Source organism: Gossypium arboreum, chromosome 1 (genome assembly GCF_025698485.1).
Source record: "Gossypium arboreum isolate Shixiya-1 chromosome 1, ASM2569848v2, whole genome shotgun sequence".
In the NCBI taxonomy this organism is placed as follows: domain Eukaryota; kingdom Viridiplantae; phylum Streptophyta; class Magnoliopsida; order Malvales; family Malvaceae; genus Gossypium; species Gossypium arboreum.
Window position 1 is genome coordinate 28,823,897 of NC_069070.1, and position 15,144 is coordinate 28,839,040.

At 27.5% G+C, this 15,144-nt stretch overlaps 1 protein-coding gene and 1 non-coding gene across 5 annotated transcripts; both read left to right on the forward strand.

Moving 5' to 3' along the window:
* The first annotated feature begins 124 nt into the window (after nt 1-124).
* Nucleotides 125-206, forward strand: TRNAS-UGA (transfer RNA serine (anticodon UGA)). Its single transcript has one exon. It is a non-coding gene; the product is annotated as a tRNA-Ser (tRNA).
* A 2,308-nt stretch (nt 207-2,514) lies between these two features.
* Nucleotides 2,515-5,015, forward strand: LOC108463316 (protein ABIL3-like). 4 transcript variants are annotated; one of them, XM_017763269.2, is made up of 9 exons: nt 2,515-2,667; nt 2,940-3,047; nt 3,136-3,218; nt 3,291-3,441; nt 3,525-3,624; nt 4,294-4,336; nt 4,422-4,510; nt 4,584-4,672; nt 4,766-5,015. In XM_017763269.2, exons 2-9 carry the CDS (start codon nt 2,943-2,945, stop codon nt 4,922-4,924), a joined length of 819 nt encoding a protein of 272 aa, XP_017618758.1. In that variant the 5' UTR covers nt 2,515-2,667; nt 2,940-2,942; the 3' UTR covers nt 4,925-5,015. The 4 variants fall into 4 exon arrangements, with proteins under 4 accessions (XP_017618758.1, XP_052886801.1, XP_052886785.1 ...); XM_053030825.1 differs by lacking the exon at nt 2,515-2,667 and adding an exon at nt 2,689-2,806; XM_053030792.1 differs by lacking the exon at nt 2,515-2,667 and adding an exon at nt 2,711-2,811.
* The last annotated feature ends 10,129 nt before the right edge of the window (nt 5,016-15,144 follow it).

Genomic DNA, 15,144 nt, shown 5'->3' on the forward strand with positions numbered 1-15,144 from the left:
ATAAAAGTAAAACAACTTAAATTTTTAACTTTTTAAGCACAGTGACTAAATTTTAAATTTTGTCTAGTAGGACTAACTTTAGTAATTTCATATGTTACTATAGTATAAATCAACAATGCATATTGTCGATATGTCCGAGTGGTTAAGGAGACAGACTTGAAATCTGTTGGGCATTGCCCGCGCAGGTTCGAACCCTGCTGTCGACGCTTTTTATTATTATTTTTCCTTCTTAGACTTCCATTCATGGGCCTTAACATCCTTAGTCCTTCTCTTGAAATTCCTGGGCCTTAATACCTTTGACCCCAACAAAAGTCAAATTCATGTTATTTTTACTGAATTTATGTAAAAATCTTTTATTTTAAAATTTATTATAAGTGGAATTGTAAATAATTTATGTATAAATATTATTAAATTAATATATGATTTTTAAATGTTGTATTCATTGATGATTATATACAAGTAACAATATTAGTTATAGAAAAATATTAAATACTAAGAGCTCTATGTCAAATATTTAACGTGAAAGATATAATATTTTTTTTATAAAATAGGTATATTTGATTTGGGATTATGTCGCAAATTTAATATTAAATTTTAGGCTATGTTTGATAAATTAAAAATATAAGTGTTGAATTTAATTCATAAAACATGTTTAGTATTTTATTTAAAATTAAATATTAAATATGATTTGATTTGATTGTTTGATAAATGATAATATAATTTTGAAGGAAATTAATAGAATTAAAACTATTGAATTTATTCTCTATTAATTGATAAGTAGGTTCTTATCTACCTATCATTTTCTATATTTTTTTTTTGTGAGTTATCAAAATTAAATTGCTGTAAACATTAATTTTCAATTAATTGAATTTTTCAACGCTTGATAGCATTACTTACTTTTATCAAATCTAGTAGACTATCCATTGAAATTCAAAATAATTTAGAAAACAATAATGATAATGAATTTCTAACCATCAAGGCATGACTCTGTTCAGTTTAAGTTGAGATCAGAAAATGATTGTATATATTATAATTTAAACTTTAAATTTATTAAAGGCTAATTTTATACATCATTAAATAAATAAAAAGAATGATTGTATAAATTAATAGATATGCATATAATTAGAGCACTCTAATTATTTTAACAATTTTAAAAAAAAACTTGAAAATTGAGAAAATAAAATTGAATTTTTCAGTTACAATAATGTATAACTACTATTTTAATAATTACACTTCTTTGTAATTACATTGTGGTGTACAAACACATCTAATTAATAAATAAAAATATTATAGAGTGAGTGGTAAATCACATTACACTCCTAAAAGAAAACTTAAATATAAAATCTAAAAATATCATTATCAAAATAACAATTATAAACTTCAAAAAGAAATTAATTCCCTTGCCCATTATCCTTTAAATGAATCTTGTGTTCCATGTAAAGGTGATCTTAGGCTGTATTGGGCCTCAACAAAATTTTAAGTTTCGATCCGGCTCTAATAAAAATATTAAAATTTACGTCCGGTCAATTCTTATTAATTTTTTATATTGTTCTTTTTATATAAAACAATTTTAAAAAGTATAATACATCGAATATACTAAAAATTTTAAAATAAATGTTTCCCACTAAATTCAAAATATATTAAAAATTATTTATACTTAAATAACACTAAGATAGGTACAACTTAGCAAGCAAATACTTCTAAAAAATAATAAAATTAACAATAAAATAAAAATTATACAATATTTAAATAATAACAGTAAAATAATAACAATATAATAACAAAACGAAATCAAAACAATGACAAAAAGTAGCAAAAAGCAGTAAGTTTTTTTTCCTTTTCTTTTGCAAATTTAGATTAGATTAGGCCCTCAAAACTCAATCCATTCAGAAACCAGCTTTTAATTTTTTATCCAAATATATTTTTTTAGTTTATATTTTTACTCTGAAACAGTCCGAATTCACCTATGATTACCTCTAGTAGCATGAGATAGATATTTGCGTCAAAAGAAGAAACCATATTTTAGTAAGCCAACATTTTTGAAGTATATATGAGGCTGACAGTGTCTCTGTTGGCGGCGGTTGGGGGCTAATCCACACAAAATTAAAGTCCACCGGCTGCTTTTTTTATTTCACAGTCCACCTATTATAATAAAAAAAATTGAAGTAAATAAATTTTAATGCCATTCGAGGACATAATATGAATATATATTCTGAAACACAAATATAAAACAATAGGATTAGGAATACAGAATCAACTAAAATACAATAATGAGCAAGTGAAAGTGAATGCGAGAGGTAAGTTAGGGGTCATTATTGCAATTAAATCTCACAGTTGAGCGTGGTGGAAACCATCATTGGTAACAGTTGAGATTTATACACCAAATTAAAGGGTTCCTTTTATTCACATTTGCATGCAATCTACCCAATTAAATTCATTTAGGTATGGCAGTTAATTAATTGCTTTATCTTATTTGTCATAAAAAATTAATTGGGATGATTGAGTCGTGTTAATTACTACCATTATGAAATTAATACATCTTTTTCTTGTTTCATTAACCCAACCCCAATAACCATCACATTGCCAGCATTTGGTTTGGCTATTTTGAAAATAATATGAACAGAAAACAAAAACCTTGTCCTCGACACTAGGGAAAGAGATTTCTGGGTATGTTGCTTTCAGAAGAGTGGCCTATAATATATCAATTTTTAACGTGTGAGATTGTTCATTTTATCCCCAAACATTTTGAAACAAAATACAACCACTAAATATCTTTTGAAACCCAGCCTCAAGTTTGGTTTTTAGTGTAAAGTGATTTCACTATCTGCTCTTGTTTTTTTTTTCTTTTCTTTTTTTTTTTTTTTGTGGAAACAAAGTCTGTCAGTCTTTAGTTGATTAAATATTTCTTCAGTTTTTTTAACAATCTTCTGGTTTTTCAGTATATGAAAAATATGAATTCACCCACTTCAGTTCCAGTTCCTCAACAATCTTCCCACCGTGATGAAGTCTTAATGCAGCAGAGCTTGGTTTTTGCAGATAATCTTAAGGTAAATTTACACTGATCATCATGTTCATTTTCGATTTTAGATATTTACATATGGATTAAATTAACCGCATTGATGAGTAATACTTTAGGATTTGAAGAATCTGAGGGAACAGTTATATTCTGCAGCAGAATATTTTGAAATGGCCTATACTAAAGAAATGCAGAAACAAATGTAAGTCATCATATACTTGAAACTTATGATGAGGAACATCCCCTAATCCTGTTTCTCTTTGACAATGAGCAGAGTGGAAGACACTTTGAAAGATTATGCCATTAAAGCTTTGGTCAATACAGTGGATCACTTGGGCTCTATAGCGTACAAGATCAACACTTTCTTGGATGAAAAGATCAATGACTATTCTGTAATGGAGCTTCGTTTGTTTTGCCTGGAACAGGTAAAATGCTTTGTTAACTTTACTCTCAAAATCTTATTACACTGAGCTTGTTTGATTTTTTTGTTTGACATTGTTCTGTTAAGAGACTGCGAACATGCCAAGACTACGTTAATTTAGGGGGTCTTTCACAGCAGTCATTGGTGTTAGAAGCACCCAAGCACCATAAGCACTACATATTTCCAGGCAAGTGTGTTGTTGTAGAAACTTTTTTTTTTCTGAACCGATGTGATCGAAATTTTATGTTATCTCTTGCAGTTAATGAGACACTTACTGATGTTGCCATTGCCAACCCTAGGCTGAAATCCCACCGCACTAGCATGTTTGCTAGATTAGACTTGCACCTATATAAGAATCTTGGTATTATTTGATTTTGGTCCTTTTACTGTATGCAAATTTACATTTTAGTCCTTATATTTTCAGACCAAAGGCATATCAGACGAAGTTTTGATGGTGTTGTTGGTAAAAGCAGCATAGAGGTTCCTATACTAAGAATCGGATTGGATTTGCCCCCTCTAATAAAAAATAGGCAAATTAGCCCTTATACATTAGATTAAAGAACAAATTGGTCATTTCTGTTAAAAATTTTATCCATTTAGACTATTAAAAATCAGTGTGGCTGATGGAAAATCAGACATTAAAACGTGGTATATCAAGTGTACTTTATACTGACGTACAGGGACCAATTTTTAACAACTAAAATGGATAGAATTTTTTACAAAAGGACCGACTTGCTCTTTGATCCAACATACAATGACAATTTTGCTCAATTTTTTAACAGATGAGACAAGTTGTAATTTAACTCTTAATACAGATGCCTCTATAATATTTTTACATATTGTCTTATATTTTCAGGCATTCAAGCAAAACCTGCAGATACCCCTTCTGAGCATGCCGGGTAATCCTGGAATCTAATAGTATCAATATATTGTATGTTCCTAATACTAGGATTCACCATTGATGTTATTACAATTGTGATGTAGTGATGGATACTTTATGTTACGGTCTCCACGGCATTTTCCAAGACAACGCCCCCAGTTGTTGACCAGTGTTTCAATGAACCCGAGACAAGGTAACAGTGATACGGATTCAAACCCTGTCTGAATTCTTTGTTACGTACTGATTACAGGTTATTTTGAAATCAGATAAACAATCAAGCTCTCCTCGACACATTCCGCTGCCACGAACTGTGTCTCTTATGCCCAGATCCACTTCTCCCAACACTAAAAAAAGGGTAGGGGCCACGAACCAAGGACTAACTGTGAGACTTTTAACATATTTAACATTGGATTTTTTTGCTTACATATATGGGTGTTGATTGGAACAGTACCCGTCAGAGCCCCGAAGAACAGTATCGTTGTCGATGGTGGGCGAAGATGTGGATCAACAATATTCTACCAAAAGCAAACGTCTTTTCAAGGCCATGCTCAGCTTGCGCAAATCCAAAAAGGATCTCTCTTTTCACAAATTCTTGGACGATAATTGAGAGGAAAAAAGGTTAAGCCATTATATTTCATCATGTATTACTCAACAATTTATTTAATATATTATTCTATTCATTTTTAAATCCACAATAATCTTGACTATAGTTGTTAAAATCGGACTGATCGAGCTTAAACTGATCGATACATTAATCTTGAACAAGAGTGAAAAACGATTCATTTCAAATTGATATAAATCAAAATAAAATAAAAAAACCAATGAAGTTGTCGCTTAAATAAAATTCTATATATTTTTTTTATTTTTAAGAATTTTTAAGAATTTATTTAAATAAAATAGACCAATGATCAAATTGGTGAGATTAAGAACTAATGGACTAATTAACTTGACCATGGATACGATCTCAAAATTATAGTGACATAAATCCCTAGACAATCTTAATCTTTTTATTAAAAATGATTTCTTTTTCAATACAATGTTGTCAACCATGAAATCTTAAGAAAACATGTTTAAACCAACATTCCCTCATTGCAGAGCTAAAATTCAACCATCAAAATAATAATAATAATCTCCCATTGTTTATAAAATTAAAAAAATCCCGTAAATATAACAAATAATAATCCTTTTAAGTTTAATAAAAATTATCCTTAAAACTTATTAAATGTGTTTTTGAATAATAATTATAATGAAATTATTTAGGTGAATAAAATGAGGGTTTGTTTGACCCAAAACTCTTGGAGAAACCTCCTAGTTGCAGATAATCATAAATTTCGTGGAAAATAAAAATTAGATTTGATCAACTTGTTTGTTTGGATCAATCCCCAGGCCCAGTGAGGAAGAAATATGTCTATCCATCCACCTCGCATTGGTGGTCCCTGCAAATTCATTTTAGGAGTCGTTTTCTATCATCCATGTAATTACATATTCAATATAATAAAATGTTTTTTTTTCTTCTTTATTTGTTTGAAGTAGTCAAGCACCAACTTATAAAATTTACTAACCTACATCACTGGATCTTCCCCCTATCTTTTTTTTTTTTTTTTAACGCCGACTCCCTTTTCGACAACCACTATTTTATTTTTATTTTTATTTTTTTGTCTTCTCTGTTTTTAGTTTTAATATTATTTTATTTGAATAAAATTATTTATTCTATAAGTTGGGTATCCATCTAAAAGGTATGGCCTCCTATAATAAAACAAATTATTTGTATAATTGAATCCTACAATTAAAAATATAGCACTTTGTAATAGTCAAATATATATATATATATATATATATATATATATATATCTCACTTTGTCGACATGCTATTCCTAGGAATTATATATCTTTCACCTTAAGATTGTTATATTTTGTATTCCTAAAACCTTGTTGAAACATAAATATTCTTGTAATTTATGATTGAGGATAGATTCAAAGAATCATGATTCATGAAGTTGATATTGTTTTAAAGGTTGAATATTTTGTCCCTCAAGTGGTGCGATGCAGTTGTCTCTTATGATATCAAAAATGTTACTTGGAAAAGTTGTATAACTCTTGAAGGTCCATGAAATTATATAAAATTTTACTCATTTTCCTCTTCAAAGTAACATTATCCGAAGCTCTATAGTAGATAAAAATTATTACAACTTTGGCAATGTTCTTCACAATGTTTCTCAATATATTGTAACATAACATGGCAATATTCTAACAATTAAAATGGAAATCCAACAACAATCGTAAGTGCATCACACGACACACATTTAATTTTTCACCTCCAAAGTGTTCCATTAATATAAAACTTTTAACTTTCAACAGAAATATGATTGTTTTACTTTAAAAAACAAAAAGCTTTTGAAGATGCCCAAATCGACTCAAATATTTTACTTATATTTTAAATTATAATAATATTGGGAAAATATAAATTCACGTCCTCAAGTGTTTTTATTTACAAATAAATAAATACATTATAATAAAAGAAGAGAAAAGTTTACAAATATAAGAATCGAACTTTAAATTTTATGTCAATTAATTTAAAATTTTGTGACGTAATTGATATTTGAATATTTATTAAATATATAATTATTATTATTAGTAGTAGTAGTAGTAGTAGTAGTAGTAGTTAGTTAGTGGAATGATTAAAGGAGTTGGAAGACAACAAAAGCAAAAAGGTAGTGGAGGCTGACAAATGCCCTCACTTTTCCATTTTTTTTTTTTTTTGTTTTTATCCTTAACTATTTCGTATATATATTTCGGTGGGGGGGGGGGGGAGTTTTTGAGGAACAAATAATGGAGTAGGAAATTATTTCCACAAAATATGGTTTCAAATGTCAATTATGCAACTACACGAAAATAGTAGTTAAAAATTGTATTACGTAAACCAAACATGCAGAGATTTAAAAAAAGAACAAAAGAAAAAAAGACCAACCCAAAATAGAGTTGTAAACTTGCATTCTTGTGCTTTTTATTTATTAAAAAACATATAAGTATTCTTGCTGTCACTAGATTTCTCTCGTTATCCTATTACTTCAATGCATGGCGGCTGAACTATTCCAATTTCCTTAGTTGAAGAGTTGGTATGGAAGAGGAGTTTAGAGTGTCTCCCATTATCCTTTTTAACTTATAATTATAATTAGGTTATACCACACTCATTATTGGATGAAAATTTTATATAATAATTAAATATTTTTTTATTGAAATGGTAAAATTGAGATGTTAAATATCATAATGTTTTGTATTCAAATTTTATTATGTATATATGTTTTTCTAAATTTTATAAGAAAAATAAAACTATTCTCAAAATAATATCTATTGTTTTGTAAAATTCACGATTAAATTGAAACCCAATTAAAAGGTGATACTAACTAAGTCAAAATCTTAAATATAGTTGTAAGTATTGAATATAAAGAGGCACAATAATCTCATTTGAAAGCGAACTAATCACTAAAGTTATTGATTGGGTCTCAGTAAAAATTGTGAATTCTTCAAACATTATTAAGTATGTTTTTTCTTTTTCTTTTTTAAAATTTAAAGATTTTGAAAAGGTTATAAGTAGTAACAAGCTTGGTGTATAAATAAAAAACAGTAATTGGAAAATAACAAAACATTAATTGAAACAAACATGTGCAGATGAAGTGGATTAGTAGTTGGGTTTAGTAACATAACTGAAAATTAATATAACAACTGTGATATCTAATAAATTCTTAAATAAGATCAATAAAATAAGACTTTATAATTAAAAATGATTTATAAAGTTGCAGATGCAAATAAAACAAATATATATTTATATAAGCATGAGTTAATAAGCAATAGCTATTAGCTATAGTTTAGGAGTAAATTAGTTGTTATTACTTTAAATTAATATGGTGTCATCCTTTTAACACAAGTCAACAGAGTGATTAAAATATAACAATTTAATTATGATGTAATTTTTAAAATTAGGTGACTAAAACATATATTTAAACAAAGTTTATGGCAGATTAGTTACAAAAATTTATTTGATAAGAAAATTTATCATGCTTGTGAGAATTCTAATTTTATTGAAAGACTTTTATTAAATGAATTTATATAATTATAAATAATAAAACTCAAATTTTATATTTAATTATTTTATATTTAAATTAATTATTTTCTATTAAAAAAAGAAAAGAAAAAGAAAAATAATTTCTTTTAGATATTAAATTTTAATTAATCATATAATAGTTAATTTTAATATTTTATGTATAAAATTTTATAAATAGTATATTTTATAATATAATCTAATATATGATATTTTTGTATTGATTAAATATTATTTACAAATTATCATGATGAATTTATTAACTGTTAAGAAAAATAAAAATGAATAATGAAGACTTTAATTTATAAGATAGCTTTAACAAATACTTTAATAAAAATTAGAACATTATATATGAACTATTATAATAATTTAATTATGTTAATTAATAATTATTTTTTAATAATATTATTTTACATTAATTACATGAAGTAAAGTTATATTGTATCTTGAATAAGTTTTAAATGCTTTAATTACTATTTGAATCTATTCTTATTTTTATTGAATAATATTTTTTAATATTAGTTTAGTCATATAATGAATAATAAAAGGTATTTATGTTGTTAAATTTTTTAAAAATTTATGTTTCTATAAACATTTAATATAATGGTAAAATGCCTCTCCAATCTTTCTCAATTTTGATATTGAATAAATTGGTGCCTTTAAAAAATTAATTCTGTCAAATTTAAAATGAGCAACTAATGACAATTAATCATAATATTAATGTTTTAGACAATTTTACATAAATTTGACTGATATAATAACAAATTTAGCTTTCATTATTTACGCATTCTATAATTTTGGTCATGATTTAACAAATTTGGCCCTCAATATTTTTGTAAATGTTGAGGTTATTGAATTTTTTAGAATCAATACCAAATTAACAAAATATGTAAATATCGAGAGTTAAATTTATTATTATACCAATCAAAATTATGCACAATTAAGACATTAACACTGTGACTAACTGTCCTTAATTGTTCACTTTCAAAATTGACAAGGATTAAATTGCTCCAATTTTTTAAAGGGGCTAATTTGCTGAATTTAGAAATTGAGAGGGACTAGAGAGATTCTTTTACCTAATATAATTTATAGATAATGATAATAAAATATATATTATAGAGTGACAAGTTGATAAAGAGTGGGGACATTTGTCCTCATGTGATTTGATCTAATCCGATGAATTTCGAGTAAAAAAAGAAGCCTTACGTAATGAAGGTGCGATCTCGAGATGCCTCATGCATTTATGCCCTTATTTTTATTTATTAGTTTCAGGAAAAACAAAAAGGTCAAAGAAAATCATTCAACGTTCCCATTCCAAATCAAATGGATATAATTTTTATTTTTTAAAAATATAAATTCTGTGGTTTTATCATGCCAACTGCCAAATGGTCCATAAATATCAAATCCTTGGAAATTATGTGATTTTTAAGCAACCATGCACTGCTCCATCTCCATCGCTCCTGTCATTCACGCTCTAATTTTTTTTTCATAATTTTTTTAATTTAAAAATAAAAATCATTGCAAATATTAAATTAAAAATTTGGTTTAAAAATATAAAATCATTTAGTGACCATAATGTTAGATTTTGGAAATGTGATTACCATATTTAGATTTCAAATATTTTTACGAGGAGATAATTTCACAGTCCAAATAGTGTTAATATTCTAGAGTATAAGAGTAATTTCAATACTACTTCTTCCTCAGGTAATCTATATGTAGATAAAATATAATTTTAATTAAAAATAAATTTGTTTTATCAACTTCTTCTTCTTCTTCTTTTGAAAAAGTTTTAAAGTCAACTAGTTGGTTATGCAATTACTTTTCATGAATTATTATAATAATGATTATAAATTTATCTCAACAACATATATTTACATATTAATATATAAGTTGTAATAAAAATGTTAAAAAAATATGGAACTGGCAAATTGAGTGTCAAAGGAATGCCCATTCCCTCACCATTGGAGTTGTTTTAGACTGTTTTCGTATTTGAGATGTTGACAATTTATTGAACCATATTTATGAGATGGGTTGAGTATATAGATGATATCTAGCTCGTCAATGAAGAATTACTTTGGGAAACATATTTGAAAGATTGGATCGAATCAGATCGCCCTTATCTAATCCTTTGAATTAAGAAAGTTGGATTAGATTGAATCACTGAAAACTTAGCTGTCAAGAATCCTTGTTTACCTTGAAATGCAACAACTTTGTTAAATTCACCCAATGAATGCACGCATTATAGTTGGTTTAGGTTAGATCATAATATTTTTCTTTTGTTTGATACACTCGTGTATTAGTGTATTGTTCATACTGTTGTAACCTAATTTTGTCCACGTCAGATCAAATTTTGGGTCAATTTCACATTTGTTCTTTTAGATGGTTTTGCATTTAATCAAAGGCTTCATTTTGAGTCCAAATTCTGACAAGTTCAAATATGTTGTAAGCTTTATTGTTTGATTTCGATTTGATCTTGTTATTCGAACTTAGATTCAACTTACAATTCTAAGTTTGTTCTATTTTTAATTTTAATTTTTTATCTCGAAAATCTTAAGTCAAGATCTGAACTGAAAATTGAGTCTAGTCTAAGCCTAACACTACCAATGCCCCTACCCACTCTGCCAACACTCTCATCACTTGCCTCATCACCCCTCCACAGCCACCCTACTCTAAGTTCTTAATCCCTATAAAGCCCTTACTCAAACTCCCACCACCGCCACTCTTTACCTATCACCTTCTAGTACTTAAAACTAAAAGCAACCAACCTATCCAAAGATGGTTCTTTGGAGGATCTCTCTCCCAATCTCACTTTCTTGACTCTCCCCAACTCTTTTCCAACCACTATAACTCACCACCTTAGATGGCTCTCTCTTAGCTTTCGCTCTCATCATCCTTAACTCCTATCAACCCATAATACCTTCACCCTCATTCATTGTCCCCACTCTTGCCCTCTCCACTTTCATCCCCATCAAATCCCACAACTTTCAACATCAACCTTTATTCCACAACCAAGCCACCATTCTCAACACTTTTCATCACTTCATCACTGTAATACCCTTAAAATCAATATATTGTAAAAGTAGCATTAAATTGAATAGTGTATAATTGATTTTTCATATAAAGTGAGAAAAGGATATAAGGATGATAAAAAAAAGTTTGAGTGATACCAAGGAAAATTTTGAATTAAGAAGTATGTTGTGATACATTAATTTAAAGCAAGGACTAAATTGTAAATATGTGAAAAGCTTATAGCTCAAATGTAAATATTCAAAACTTAAGGGGTCAAAGTGCAAAATAGAGTAAGCTAAATGAATAAGAATGAAAATAACCCAATTTGTTATGACATGGAATTGGCATGCAATGACTAAATTGAGTAAGTGGAAAAATAAGGGGGACTAAATTACAATTTTACAAAAGTAAGTTGTGACTCAATGATGGAATTTTTGAAGAAACATGAAAGGTAAAATGGTCATTACTTAAATGAGATAATTATGAGAAAAATATCTTTGTTATTGGTGGAATATGGACCATTGGATCAAATTGAAAAGTAAGAAGAAATATTGAACATTAGATTGAAATAATGGCATAAAGATATTTTGTATTAAATTATAATATGTTATTGTAAGATTTTTGCATGGGAACATGAAGAAAAGTCTTCATGCTTCCAATGTCAACTATATATACATGCAAGGGAGGTTTTCATTTCTCTACAATTTAGTCATTTGTCATGAAAACTCACTTTTTCACTTAAAATTATTGAAAATTTCCTTAGACACCAAAGAAATAAGATGAAGTAGAGATTCTAGAGAACATGTTCATCAATTTAGAAGTAAGAAAATAGTAGATGAAAGTGGAGAAAATGAGAAGAAAAATGAAAAAAAGCGGTGAAAATGATAAAGGAATGGAAATGAATAAGAAAAGAAGAAATTTTTGACAAATGAGGTAAGTTTCATACTAATCCTACTTGTACTTCAATAGACTGAGCTAAATATGTTGTGAACGAGATGTTTGAAACATGTTTTTTAATCTAAATACTAGAAATAAAAAGTATTTGATGAAGTATAAAGACTTAAAACACTAAATTGGTAAGTAAGAGAGTGTGATTTGTATCGTGAAAAAGTACCAAGATTAAGAAATGAGTATGTGATATAAACACAAACATAAGTGATTAGATTGAATAGCGATCAAAATTATGGTGATTATGTATGATTGAATGAAAGACAGTGCAAAAAACCATAGAAAAAAAATAATTTTATTAAAACTATTTGGACAGTATGAGAGTCTTAAATTTGAAAATTCACCAAAAAAAAATAGTTAGAAGTTGAATTAAATATGAAATTAAATCTTATTGAGTCTAGTTTCATATGGAAGAAACGGTGAAAGAAAAAGAATTTTATATTTTGAGATATATTAGTTTTTGTGGGACAATTCAGGAATGGATTCGAGTTCCCTTGTTCTGACTTTGGAAAATCATCAAAAATCATAAAAAAATTTATTAGGGGCTGAAATTTGTATGTTTGAATTTTTAATGATTCTATTTTCAAGAGAAACAAATAAAAACATCATCCAAACCTCGTACTAAGAGATAATTCATTTTTAGTAAATAAAGGTCGAAGCTATCAAGCAACAGAACAGGGGTCAGTTTGAAGAACTTACTATACAGATTGGCTAAAGTAAAAATTTTGAAATTTTTATGGTAAAAATTTTATTGAGTCTAGTTTCATAAATAAAAAGCAGATCATAAATTCGGGTTTTGTAGGCCAAGATATAAATAATTTAGTGACTGCTACTCAAGTGGACAAGTTTGCTAAAAATGTGTAGTTAATGAAATCATAATAAGTGTTACTTATAAGCATACTATTCTCAAAATCAAAGGTTCATATTTACATATATACATATGTACACAAAGGATGTGAGCTAGAGAGGAGAAGAAGGAAAATAATTGAAGAATTATAATACTAAGAAATTGTTATAAAGGATGGTTGCAATTGTTTTATTGAAATATTAAGTGACCGATATAAAATGAATTAAGGAGGCTCTAATTGATAAATTGACTGGTAAATGTTAACAATAATAATGACTTATAGAGAGGATAAACAATTTTTAGAGTAAATCCTCTAAAGGACTTATTTGTAAAATGTTGATAATTATGTTAATTTTATAAATTTGGAATTACTGGCATGTTCATAAGGTTCATTACAAAATATCATATTTTTAAGAAATAAGTGGTTGGGTAATGAATTTTGATAATAAACTTGGTATATTGAACGTAATGAGTTAAACTGTAATGACTATAAAATATTTACGATATAAAAATGCAAATTGCCCTTAATTTTTTTCCCATAACATTGAATCAAGATTTGGTATCGATACTAAGGGCAAAATACCGATATCTTGAGGAGGGTATTGATACCTTTTGCAGGGTATTGATAATTATTAAATTAAATTGAATTTTTCAGATATCAAAGCTTAAATTAGTATCGATACAAACACATAGGTATCGATACCTGAAGTTAGGTACCAATATCTGTAGTGAGGTACCAATACTTTAACCTTGAATAAATATGTTTCTAAATATTTTAAGACATAAGTTTACAATTTAAGCCTCAAGTGATAGGGAAATTACCTGATAAGTTTTAAAAGGTGGTAAACAGTACTTTAAACATAAATAAAATATTTATTTGACACAAATTTATTAAAGTTGCTTCAGCAATGAATATAACATTTTAGTGCTCAAAACCACTAAGGGAGTCGAGTATGAGGATGTTACAATTGCTCATCGTCATTATCACTTACTACCACTTTCAACTTCTATGCCTAAAGCAAACCAAAGCCAATTAATACTGATCCCAAACCTAAGCAAAGCTAACAACATTTAAAATGGGTTTAGTTTCATATTCTTTTAAGTTAAGGTAGTTTAGGATCTTAGTTGAAAGATCTCAACGGTGGAATGGAAGCTTAAGGGTGGAGGAGGAACATACCGAAAATGAGGGTTGATCCAACGATGAAGGAAGATCAGAGAAAGCTAGGTCACAACATTTATTTTAGATTTAGGGAAATCAGTGATGGTTTTTAATAAGGTCAAATTTGGAAAGAGCATGAAAAATGAGTTTGGAACATTGTTAAGGACTTCATCGACACAATGACCGGCGTGGCAGCCCAATAGCCCAGCACTAAAGTTGGCCAATTTCTCTCTTTCTCTCTCTCTCTCTTATGGAAAAATTGACTAAATTGTTAAGTTTTAACGACATTAATATGACAATTCACGTGAATAATTTTTTAAAACTCTTTTATGAAAATTTCTTACTTTTTTATTCTTTTTAATATTTCATTTGTTTATTTATGATTTTTTTATGAAGTATATGTGGATTGCATGTTACTACTGTTGACATTTTAGGATATGTTTGAAAAGTCACATAGTAATTGAATTTTGGTGTAATTACTTGTAATTACACACATGTGGCATATTTGGGTAACCACTATAATTAGTGGTTCTCATTGAATTATGGAGCACCATAATTACACTATTCAATTCTTAAAGGGGTAAGAATCAGAATAATTACACGTGTAATTATAAATAATTGCACTCAAATTCAAACCCTAAAGATTTTTAAATATTTATGTGCATGATTTAATTTTAAAAGATATATTTATATAATAATAGTGTTTTAAATTTAAGATATATATTTTATTTTATTAATTTGGCTTAAATAATTTGAAATTTTCAT

Excerpts from the sequence above, each read along its gene's own strand:
- LOC108463316 (XM_017763269.2), top strand. The coding sequence starts at position 2,943 with ATGAAAAATATGAATTCACCCACTTCAGTTCCAGTTCCTCAACAATCT. Across the intron at positions 3,048-3,135 it reads TTTTTGCAGATAATCTTAAG|GATTTGAAGAATCTGAGGGA; the intron begins GTAAATTTACAC and ends GTAATACTTTAG. Across the intron at positions 3,442-3,524 it reads GTTTGTTTTGCCTGGAACAG|AGACTGCGAACATGCCAAGA; the intron begins GTAAAATGCTTT and ends TGTTCTGTTAAG.